This window comes from Schistocerca cancellata, chromosome 2 (genome assembly GCF_023864275.1).
Source record: "Schistocerca cancellata isolate TAMUIC-IGC-003103 chromosome 2, iqSchCanc2.1, whole genome shotgun sequence".
Lineage (NCBI taxonomy): Eukaryota > Metazoa > Arthropoda > Insecta > Orthoptera > Acrididae > Schistocerca > Schistocerca cancellata.
The window spans coordinates 425,394,368-425,406,708 of record NC_064627.1 but is presented as its reverse complement, the minus strand read 5'-3'; the positions used below and the strand labels follow the sequence as shown (position 1 = coordinate 425,406,708).

The following is a 12,341-nucleotide window of genomic DNA, read 5'->3' as shown; positions in this document are numbered from 1 at the left end:
CCCTTCTCAATGACTGCTTTCTTTTTATACCCTTCGGCTGTCATAACTTGTATTTGATTTCTGTACAAGTTGTATATAACCTTTGGCTCTCTGTATGTTACCACTGCTACCTTCAGAATCTCAGCTTTGTAAAAAGCTTTCTCTCTGTGTACAAATTCATTAAACATAGTTTCTCCTTGTTTCTAACTATCTTCTAAGATGGTTGTAGGATGTGTATTGCACATATTCCTCCACAACACAAACTGATCTTCTGTTGTGGTATTTCGCTGCCCAGCCAACCTATACAGTATCCTTGTCTGTCCCTACCCCACCCCTGCTCAAGACCTGCCCCATACATCCTCACACTACTATCTAGTCAAGTCCTGTCAGTGGCATCTCCTAGCCCATCAAAGAAAGGTCCATATGGGAAGCGGCCATGTGATCTACAAACTTAACTGCAACCACTGAGCTACATTCTGTGTGCTTGACAGCTTAACAAGCTGCCAGTCCACTTGCATGACCACCACCTAACTGTGGGTATAGAACAGCTGGACCATCAAGTTGCAAAATACGTCACCTAGACCAGTGTGCTTCAATTTAATCGCTGCTTCACAGCCTGTGCCATCTGGATTCTTTCCATCAATATTGTGAATTGAGCAAGTGGTAACTCCCCCTGCAGCATATCCTGCTTGATCACTGTGCAACGACCTTGGTGTCTGAGCGCGTGAGAGTGAGAGAGAGAGAGAGAGAGAGAGAGAGAGAGAGAGAGAGAGAGAGAGGGAGGGAGGGAGGAGGGGGGGGAGAAAGAGTTGTTGTTTCTGTTGTTGTTGTTGTTGTTGTTGTTGTTGTTGTTGTGAATATGTGAGAGTTTTACTTCAGAAGAAACAGTTTGTCCAAGAACTGAAAATAATTCTAGTATTCCCTTTTGATGAGCTTGTCTGCGACCTAACGCCGGATCTATGTGGTGAGCAGCAATCTGTTTACATATTGTTGTTTTTCTATCATGTATTTCCCGTTGTTTAAAGAAACAGAGTTATTTTTGTGGCTCTTACCTTATTTTCATTTTACCAGGTTTTCAGGAACCATTCGTAACCCGGTCACTGCAAATCACTTACGAAATACGCAAGCGAAGAAAGACAATGACATTTTAGAGCGTTTGTCTGCATCAAGTGGTTCCAGTATGAACAAAGCTTCAAGTGAGCTACCTAATTGGATAAAAAATAAGTATGTTGACTATTTTTCATTATATATAATAAATACTTGTTGATATAACTTTTAATGTTTTTAATGTTTTTGTAAATGTTTGGTGTTCATTAATCTCACTTTTTAAAACCATGGTATTTCTTAACTTATTCTTTCTTCTGCAAGGACTGTCAAGGATGATCAAAAAACTGAAAACACCAGCAGAATTGAAGAAAACACTCCATCTTTTGTGATGAAAGAAAGGATTAGAAGCAATTCACAAAAAAACTCGGAGAAAATCAGCACTAAAGGATCATCATCTTTAGTTTTGAAGGAACAAAACTGTATGAGTATAAGTGATGCTGAATCACTGGACCACAAACAAAAACGGAAAAGTGCTGCTGATCCATTTTACTTAGAAATTACAGAGAATGTTTCTCCTAAACAGAAAAACTGCAAGCTTGCGAAAAAAGAAGATCGGAAAGCGGTAAGAAAAAATACATCTACTGTAAGTTTTTGTGCATCAGTCCTAAGTGCTTACAGTCAGTCATCTCATGATGGCTAGTAAAGTGTACGTGTGCAGGAACTACAAATGTATTTTAGCATTAAGATATGTTAAAGAGGTTTCTGCGCACAAGACATGATGCAGTTAGTGTTGAAATTGTAATACAGTTTGTAGCACAAAAGCAATCCCAGTGTCAAATCCCTCACAGTTTAATGTATATTCGATCACATCAGCCAACATTTAACATGAAAGGTAAAAAGTTCTGATGATATCCATGTGACATGTGTTACTTAAGAATGTAAACATGATAGGTAAAAAGTTCTGATGACGTCCATGTGAGAAGTGTTGGTTGAAAAGACTGTGCTGAATCAATTGCTGATAGCTGTCTGTGGATGCCTGAATGCTGTAATTGTTTGGCATTGAGGAGAATATGTATAATATATTATAACAATGAAGTTATGTATTGTTGTGTTAGTCAAGAAATTTCTGAACTATAGGTGTAGGCTCGATCGGCACTCTACAATTGGTATGTCTGTAATTTTGACATGGGATTTGAAATCTGATTACAGAATCTTCAACAAAGTTATGGAAATTTAGTTTGGTCTGCTAAAAATGTCAAAAAAAGACAAGTGTATGAATCCAAGTTGTTTTTCACTCTGCCCAACTGTAATGAAACTTTTTGAAATTGAGAAAAATAAATTCACAGATGTTACTCCTCCCAGTCTGCACACATGTCGAGAAATAATCATTACAATAAAATTAATGAAATTTATGTTCATGTTTTGATATACCATCACCAGTTTTTCAACCACACTATCTGCAAATGTGATAGGAAAGAAAAATATAGTGGTATAGGGATACATTAGATTTTTGGCGTATAGCAGATATTCAGTTTCTTCAACTGATCTTTCGGCCATCTTCTGAGTGAGCTATGGGACTGAAGCAATAGCACTCTGTTTCATTATTGTAAACTTGAGAGCCACTCTTGTGTTTCAGATAACAAATGTGAATGCTATAGTTTCTGTCTTTCAGCTCACTCAGAAGTTGTCCGAAATATCAGTTGAAGAAATGGAGTCTCTGTGGCTGCACACCTGGTATCTAGTGGATCAGTCAATACACCACAAAAATATAAAGCTGCACACAGTGACACAAAGCTGACCACCCCATATTATTGTCTGGCAGACATGTAATTTTGTGTTATTTTATTCCTCTGACAGGTAGTTAGCAATGCCTCAGTTTTGGAGAATCACATCAGTGTTAATAAGAAGTCAGTGTCATCAGTTATCAGCCCGAGCACTTGCAAAACTGTGTCTGAATCCATATCACCAGATATAACCCAAAGGTCAGTCACATAGGAATGAGGTATTCTTTTATGAATAAATTAATTGTAGCAATTTAAATGTTATGCAATTGTTGTCTCCCAGTAAACTTACTGTTAAGTATCTGTTGTTAAATTATTATTCAAGCAGAATAAACAATAGTTTACTGTGTGTGAGCATGACTTTTGCAGCTGTCATCATCAGTCAGATTTTTATGAATAGGTGCATGCATTGTCTTGTTGTATTGATAGTGTTTTGGGTGTTGTAACATGTAGGCATCGCCAGTGGTAGATTTACTACTGGGCCATTGTGCATTTTATATAGCATTATTTCATCCTATTCACAATGAGCTTGTCAAAAACTTCATTGAACTCTAATGACAGTATTGTGAAAAATTGCAGCTCACCATATAGAGGAGATGTTGAGTCATGAACGGACACATGACAAAAGGACTGCCATACATGCTGACCATTTTCTAAAGTAGTCAATACACATACGTTCACACAAGCACAACTCACAGACATGACCACTGTCTCAGGTCACTGAAGCCAGATTGCGAGCAACTGCATCTAATGGGAGAAACTTATTTAGGAGGTGGGAGTAAAGAGGAGACTGGGGCAGGGAGAGGGAAGGATAGCAGGGTAGGGGGAGGGGGGAGAAGGTAAAGTGCTGCTTGTGAAAGCATGCAGGGACATGGTAGGGACGGGGGGCCAAAAGCTCAACATGTATGGAAGTATTTGTTGGCTCAGTTTCCATCTTAACATCTCCTCTATATGGTGAGCAGCAGTCTTTTGTTTTCATAATATTGTCGTTATTTCATCTTGGATTTTTCATTTAACTTCATTTTGACTTATTGGCAAGATAGGAATAGAGCGACTGACGTCCTCCAATAATAGCAGTTTTTTTTTTTTTAAATTCCTGTTGGCAGTTACTGACAAATGAGAGGTAAGCTAGTACAGTAACATAGTCCTGCTTCTGTGTGTTACCTGGTGGTGGCTGAGATAGCAAATGCATTGTGTGCCTTCAGCCACTATATTTACTGCTAGTGGGCTCTCTCTAAAGTGATGTTGGTCCATAGACACCTGTCAGCTGTGGACTTGCACATCATTATTTTTCAACCTTCCACTCCAGGTGGAAAGAAAAGTTGCACTAACGATGGATGGTGCAGCTATAGGGATGTATGTTCTCACCAGTTGCAGCAAGTATCTTTAAGGAAACTCACAAAGAATCAATGCTCGCACATGCATTATTGTGTCTCAAATGGTGCCATAGTATTCTGGCCAGACAGTGTAGAGGAACAACAAAAGGATCTGAAGCTGCCCCTCGTATTAACAGATTATGAAACATCCATCCAATTAGTCTCATAGTCCACAAGGGGAAGTAAAGTCTATGACATAATTTAAATGGCTAATGTGGGTTGTGCATTAAATTGAGCATGGTTGGAGATAGAGTATCGCCTGCCGAAAATAACTTGGAGAACCACAACTGTTCTCCTCTACACACACACTATGAATCATAATTTTTGCAGCAAAACACCTTATTTGTCTACAGTAGAATAGTGTATTGGCCCTTTGTTCAATTTGGCTTCATTTTACTCATTTAGATTATATGTCAGCCTCACATTGCTAACAGAAGTCAGACCTAGAGACAATTATGATAATAGCTGCACCATAAATGAATCATCTTAAAGATATTGGACTGATGATCATGATTGTTATTCTCTTAAAAAGCTCTGTTTTACACTTGCATTGCCTGTTACATCCCACACAAGCTTACTGCAGCTACTACTTCAAAATAAAAAAATCTATCACTGTCTAAGCCAGCTTCTTTGCCTCTGCAGAAGGAACAATCCATAAGAAAGTGAATAAATAAAGGCAACAGAAAATCATGATTGAGCAGGGTGGTGCACTTCAAACGTCTGTCCGGCTGTCCAAATTTAGGTTTTTCCATTATTTCCTTAAATTGCTCCAGTCAAATGCTGGGATGGTTCCTTTGAAATGGGAACAGCCAATTTCCTTCTTGTCCTGCCCTAAGTTACAAAATGTAAATATTATGTATAGTATTATAAATAAACTGAAACTGTTTATCAGATGTTACAGTATTTCCCTGATATTTCAATTGTATTTTATTTTTATAATGGTGTAGACAGCAGCTTACAGATTTTTTTATTTATTTTTCAAGACTGTCAGCAACTTCTTCTGACAACAAGAGAGACTTGACACAAGAGAATACTCCATCATTTGTTATGAGGCAAAAGACAAGACGTGAAGGTGAAGACAAAGAAAAGAATAAACCTTCACATAAGCCTGAGTCTTCTGCAGTACATAAAGATGATGTAAATGTCGCAGGAAAACAAAGCATGGGACAGAAGACTAAAACTGCCAGTAAGAAAACTGCTTATTATTTAGAAGTGGAGGAAGAACAAAATTCCAGAGTCTCTCTGGATCGTCTTTCAAATTCAGCTGACATGCAAAAGGTTTGTTGGTGACAAAGAATAGTTAAGTGCCTAGCAAAAATATTGACAACAATATATGTCAACAGCAATAGTACAGATACTGGTAAACTATGGACAGTTGATGTTTTGATGAAACACTGCAGCAACACCCTCCCTCCCTCCCTCCCTCCCCTGATGTTTTGATGAAACACTGCAGCAACACCCCAATGAGTCTCCCTCCCTCCCTCCCTCCCTCGTGAACCTGACAACAACAAATACCTGTTCCAAAATACAATCTATTCAGTATTTACTCTTTTAAACTAAATCATTTAAGTGGAATTTCAGCTTATTGCATAAAAATATTCATCAGGAACCAAAGTAGAAACTATTTGTCACATGAACACAAATATTTCCAGGGCAGATGTGGACTTTGACCATAATCTGATGGTTATGAACTGCAAATTAAAATTGAAGAAATGGCAGAAATGTAGGGAATTATGAGATGAACCTGGATAGGTTGAATGAACCAGAGGTTTTCGCATGTTTCAAAGGGAGCATTAGGCAACAATGGAATGAAACAGGGGGACAGAATAGAATAGATATTGAATGGGTAGTTTTGAGCGATAAAATATTGAAAGCAGCAGACCATTCCTTGAATAGTAAGTGAAATACTGAATGCAACTGACAAATAGAGAAAATATAAAAGTTGAGCAAATGAAGCAGGTAAAAGGAAATGAAGATGTCTAAAAATGAAATGGATGAAAGGAGCAAAACGGTAGAACAGGAATGGCTAGATCAGAAATGCAAAATTGTGTAGGTAGGCATGACTATGGGAAAGATAGATGTTACCTGTAGGAACATTAGAGGGACCTTTGGAGAACAGAGAAACAGCTGTATGAATATCAAGGGCTCAAATGGCATGCCAGTACTAAACAAAGAAAGGAAAGCCAAAAGAGGGAAGGAATATATAGAAGGGCTATACAAAGGAAAGAAACTTGAAGACAGTGCAGGGTTAGCTAATTGATTCATTGGATTTCAAAGCACTATTTATTGACAAGTATGACATACAAAGAAGGGTGATACATGGAAAGATAGATGCACTCACCAAGTTTTGAAAGCCCACCTTGTGGCATGCGAGCACACTAGGTGGCAAGCTTGTGATGGTGCTCTAAAAGATGATAACAGTGGAGGAGAAGAGTTTTTGTGTGTTAGAATATGCAAAGTGTTCATCTGTTACGAGTGTTGAGCATGCATTTATATGCAAATACAGAAAAGCTGCACCGGGATTCCAGAGCATTTTGCATTGGTTTCGCCGGTTTTTTACAGGTTGCATTTGTAAAGGGAAAAATCATGAGACTATAACTTGTCTCACAGAAAATCAAGAAGGGCATGAGACAGAGCTTTGTGCAAAGCCTGCAAAAATGAACTGTTCTTGTGAGCTGTGTACTGAGCAATCTGCAGAAAACAGTGTGTAATGTTTTGCGGCGGCTTTTGCATTTCAAACGCTACCGTGTGCAACTGTTACAACAGCTGATTCCAGAAGATTATGTCCACCAACTGGAGTTTTGTACTCGTGCAGCAAGATGGAAGATTATTATTATTATTATTATTATTATTATTATTATTATTATTATGACTACTTTGTGGAGGCATTGATTTTCAGTCAAGTGGCAATTTGCCATTTGTTGGGAAACATGAACCATCACAATGTGATTGTGTGAGGTACTGAATTGCTGCCGGTTCATGTGGAGTTGGAAACGGATTCACCAAAAGTGAATGTTTTCTGTGCTATATCCAAGACAAAGGTGTATGACCTCTTTTTCTTCATCAGGCAGACAGTGACAGGTTCTGACTGCTGACTCTTTGACTTCCATCTTTCAACAGGACATATCTCCACCTCACTGGAGCACAATTGTCTGTGCCTTTTTCAACAGAGAACTGCCACATCACTGGATAGGGGATGATGGTGTGTGTGGCATTCTGCTGCTGTTGCTGTGCCCCCCCCCCCCCTCTGCCCCCCAAACCTCCATCTCATGCCATGTGATTTCTTCCTGTATGGTTATGTTAAGGACAAATTTTATGTCCCCCTAGTGCCAACAATGCTGCATGTACCCCTAGTGCCAACAATGCTGCAAGAACTGCAGGAACACTTCACTGCTGTAGTGACGGTCATTGAAGGAAATATGCTAGTAAACATATGGATGGAAATGGATTACTGTTTGCTGAGTGGCCAAGGGTGAACATATTGAACATTTGCAGAATGTTCCAGAAACTTTGGTGAGGGTATTTACTTTTTTATGTATCACCCGTCTTTGTACATTGTATACTTGTAAATAAAGACTGCTTTGAACCCTGACGAATAATTTAGGCCAACCCTATATCATGGAAATGAAAAAAGAAGCAGATAGAAAGGGAACTATGGTACTTAGTGCAGAAAGACCTAAGTCAAAATGAAGCATACGGAGAAGATGATAGTCCTTCAAAATTACTGAGATTTCCGGGTGTATTAAACATGACTAAACTATTCCACCTGGTATTAATGATATCTGGAACACATAAAATACCATCAAACATTGAAAAGAATGTAGTGAATCATTCCAAAGATGACGGGTACTGACAGATGAGAGTATTGCTGCACCATTAGCTTAATAATACATTGTTACAACTTACTAACACAAATTATCTGTAGAAGAATAGAAAGCCTGATAGAAGCTTATCATGTGCAATATGACTGTGGGTTCGGAAGAAATGTAAGAACGTGCAAGGCAATACTGAAAATACTACTTATCTTGGAAGATAGAATGAAATATTGTCATTCTACAGTTATAGCAATTGGAGTTTTGAAGAAAGTTTTTGACAATGTTGACTGAAATAAACGTTTTCAAATTCTTAAGGTAGTTGTGTTAAAATACAGGGAGGGAAAGGGCTTCTGTAACTTGTACAGAAATCAGATTGCAGTTACAAGAGTTGAACGAGATGAAAAGGATGCAGTAGTTTGGAAGGAAGTGAGACAGGGTTGTATCCTATCATGTTAGTTAGTGACTTCATGTCGCATGGAACGTTTGCACAATAATTTGTAATGATATGGACCAAAGAGAAATTTGTTAAAGAAATTAAAGTTCAGGGAAAAAAAAAAATCTATAAGGTTTGTCGATGACATAGTAATTTTATTCTGTCGGAGATAGCAAAGGAGTTGGAAGTTTGTTGAACGGAATGGATAGTGTCTTGAAAAGAAATTATCAAACAAAGTAGAACATGGGTAATGGATTGTAATCAAATGTAATATGGCGATGCTCTGAAAATGATTTTTAGAAATGCGATTCTAAAAGTAATAGAAAAACCTTGCTATGTGGACAGCAAAATTAAATATAATGGCTGAAGTTAAAGAGGACATGAAATGCAGACTGGCAACAGCAAGAAAAACATTTCAGAGAATCATAAATATTTTAGAATCTAATGGAAATGTGGGAGATTAAGAAGTCTTTTCTGAAAGTATTTGTGTGGAAGTAAAATGTGGGCAATAAGTAGTACAGACAAGAAGGTAATAGAAACTTTTGAAATGTGATGCTACTGAAGAATCCTGAAGATGAAGTGGGTAGAATGAATTTCTAATGAAGAGGTTCTGAACCAAATCATAGAGAAAAGAAATTAGTGGCTTAACTTGACTATTTTGATCTTAATTATTACAATTCTTTTAACACTTTGTAGAGCAGTGACAATAGATATCTTTGTGGATTAAGAATAAGTATCATAACCTCCACTGTGCAGTTATGTAAATAAATGTTTCTTTAACTACATCTTATTGTTACATTTCAGGCCTGTATAGGTGTCAACTCAGCAGGCTCTTTGTCAAAACCAGTTCTTCACCCAAGAAAGCAACAGGCTCGAGTAAGTGACAATTTCTGTATCAAAATTATAAAATTTTTCTGTTTTGTATTCAAGTGTTATATATTTAAAATTTCATAAATTCTACTCTTTTAGTCCGATATATTGTTGAAAAGGGTCACTGTAAAATTTTCTATAACCATATATTTTTTATCTTGTACTGGATTAATCTGTAGACTGTAAGCAACTGAACAAGTAAAAAATAGTGATCAAACAAAAAAACTGAAATAAGTTATTCTTATATGACTTGATAAAGGTAACCTTCAAGTTTATTGAATTCTTTTATACTTTTTAATCAATGATACATGGACTCAATCCTTCCACAAATAGCTGGAAAAATTTGTGATAGTTGGAACACATGAGACTTTGGAACTTCCCGTGTTTTTTGTTATGATTCTTGTAATGGCATATTTGAAGTAGGAATTAGGTTTGAACGGCTGTTTGTAGTTATCTTCTTTTAGAAAGATCCAGAGGCTTAAGTGTTCATCATACTAGAAAAAGTATTTGAGTATTGTGTCATCTAAAAATTAAGGTACCAGTACTACCAGCCACCTACATGTTTCTGATTAGACAATTATGAAACGATTTATCCCATATCAGATTATTATTTTCCTTGTGTTGGTATATTTTATGATTAGTTTTAGTTAAGTTGATGAAACTGTTTGACAAAGAGGTTCTACTCCTGCCAAAGAGTACTCACTCACATTGTAATATAAGATCTCGTTGGTTTTGGCATCATCAGCACAATGTATGTTGCACATAAGGCACAAAGCTAGTTCCTACCATCATGTCATCTCTAAATGTGAAACTGACACATTGCATTGTGTGCTACATAGTGTTACATTGTTTTACCTTTGTGGGATGATATTGGAAGAATTTCTTCATCTTAGAAGATACTAATAAAGTGTAAATTATGTACCTTTTTTGTGCAATATCAAAATTTGTAATGTGTCCTGAATTTGGATCTTGAAAATATAATATTTCATCCACCTCCTTTCATCAAAATCACCATTTTGGTTAAAAAATACATATTAGGTACCCCCTTGCATTTTTCAATATTCATAGACATAAACATTAGGCTTTATCACCATCAATTTGCAACCACAACCAGATTTTTTGCTTCCACATTCATTGGCTTCACCAACTCACAACCAGATTGTCACCTTCCAACCTAACCTCGATCTCGGGTTGCGCTACAGATCAGTCTGTCATCACACCCAAGATTTCGGAGGGGGGGATTTTAATACATAACTTCAGCCCCAGTTTAATGTGTGTAATAAAGAAACGTAACTTTTTTAAATTTAATCCAGTCTGATCACTCTAGCAAAAACTTGCTTATCATCCAAATAAAGTGAGCCCACTCTTTTGGAGCTTTGAGTTTATTGATGTGTATTTTGTGCTCTCATTTGTCTCATGTATAGTGCTTGTTTGAATGGAGGCTATTTTAGCTCTGAAATATGCTCATGTGTGATTTTTTCTCTCATTTGTTTCATGGGTGGTGATCATTTGAATGGGGGACTGTGTTATGTCTGGAATATTTTTCCTAAGAAAATGTCGGCATCAGTAAGTCATACAATAGAGCTGCATGCCCTCTTGAAATAGAACAGCAGTGGCTCCCCTTGCTTTCAGCTTTCACAGTTATAATATAGCAAGGGTATGTTGGCAGATGTTATAAGACCAAATCAGTCATTCATTCAGACCGTTGTCTCGCAACTACCAAAAAGGCTGCTGCCCCTCATTCAGAACCATATGTTAGTCAGACCTCTGCATCATAGATACCCTTTGTTGTGCTTACACCTATGGTACTGCTGTCTATATCATTGTGGGCAACAAGCCTCTCCACTTCAGCAAAGTCCATGATTCTTGGGGAGGGATTGAAAGGGGAGAGAGGGTTGATTTAGCAACACCAAGCTCTATACAGATTCCTGTTTTCTGCCAATATTTTTCATCCGCTGCCTTAATCGGCTTCATTTTAAGTGGGATTCAGTTTACTCTCACCCTCATTTCTCTCCTATTGACTATAAAATAAAATTACAATACCTGCCTTCCAGAACAGAAATTTCAATGCACAACTCACAGACTTTGGCACACCCACATTGAAGTTGGACACTGACTGAAGTTTTTGACAATGGCAGTTCTGATGTCAAATGGTAACAAGGCAGCAGTAGCAACCAGTGTTTGCATCATTTGCCGTAATGAAAAAAATAAGCCAGTACATTTTTGAGACGTCACGATTATAGAAAACAGGTGTATTTGCTCATTTGAGAAGCAAAAAGTTTTTATCTTAAACGATTTTTATTTTGTGGTCAAATAAAATCTTTGACATATATTTGAGATGTGTAAGATCCTGAAAAGAAGGTTGTATACATGGAAGAACCCTGGAGATACTAAAAGGTTTCAGATAGATTATATAATGGTAAGACAGAGATTTAGGAACCAGGTTTTAAATTGTAAGACATTTTCAGGGGCAGATGTGGACTCTGACCACAATCTATTGGTTATGAACTGTAGATTAAAACTGAAGAAACTACAAAAAGGTGGTAATTTAAGGAGATGGGACCTGGATAAACTGACTAAACCAGATGTCGTACAGAGTTTCAGGGAGAGCATAAGGGAACAATTGACAAGAATGGGGGAGAGAAATACAGTAGAAGAAGAATGGGTAGCTTTGAGGGATGAAGTAGTGAAAGCAGCAGAGGATCATTTGGGTATAAAGACGAGGGCTAGTAGAAATCCTTGGGTAACAGAAGAAATATTGAATTTAATTGGTGAAAGGAGAAAATATAAAAATGCAGTGAATGAAGCAGGCAAAAAGGAATACAAACGTCTCAAAAATGAGATCGACAGGAAGTGCAAAATGGCTAAGCAGGGATGGCTAGAGGACAAATGTGTGGATATAGAGGCTTATCTCATTAGGGGTAAGATAGATACTGCCTACAGGAAAATTAAAGAGACCTTTGGAGATAAGAGAGCCACTTGTATGAATATCAAGAGCTCAGATGGAAACCCAGTTCTAAGCAAAGAATGGAAAGCAGGA

At 37.4% G+C, this 12,341-nt stretch overlaps 1 protein-coding gene across 1 annotated transcript in view; it reads left to right on the top strand.

Moving 5' to 3' along the window:
* LOC126161887 (protein MCM10 homolog) overlaps positions 1–12,341 on the top strand; it is a 99,726-nt gene that overhangs the window by 61,632 nt on the left and 25,753 nt on the right. Inside the window, exons 9-13 of the mRNA XM_049918027.1 lie at positions 1,051–1,203; positions 1,348–1,648; positions 2,884–3,008; positions 5,167–5,461; positions 9,236–9,307. Coding sequence (XP_049773984.1) covers positions 1,051–1,203; positions 1,348–1,648; positions 2,884–3,008; positions 5,167–5,461; positions 9,236–9,307 — 946 coding nt within the window. The remainder of the gene's footprint in view (positions 1–1,050; positions 1,204–1,347; positions 1,649–2,883; positions 3,009–5,166; positions 5,462–9,235; positions 9,308–12,341) is intronic.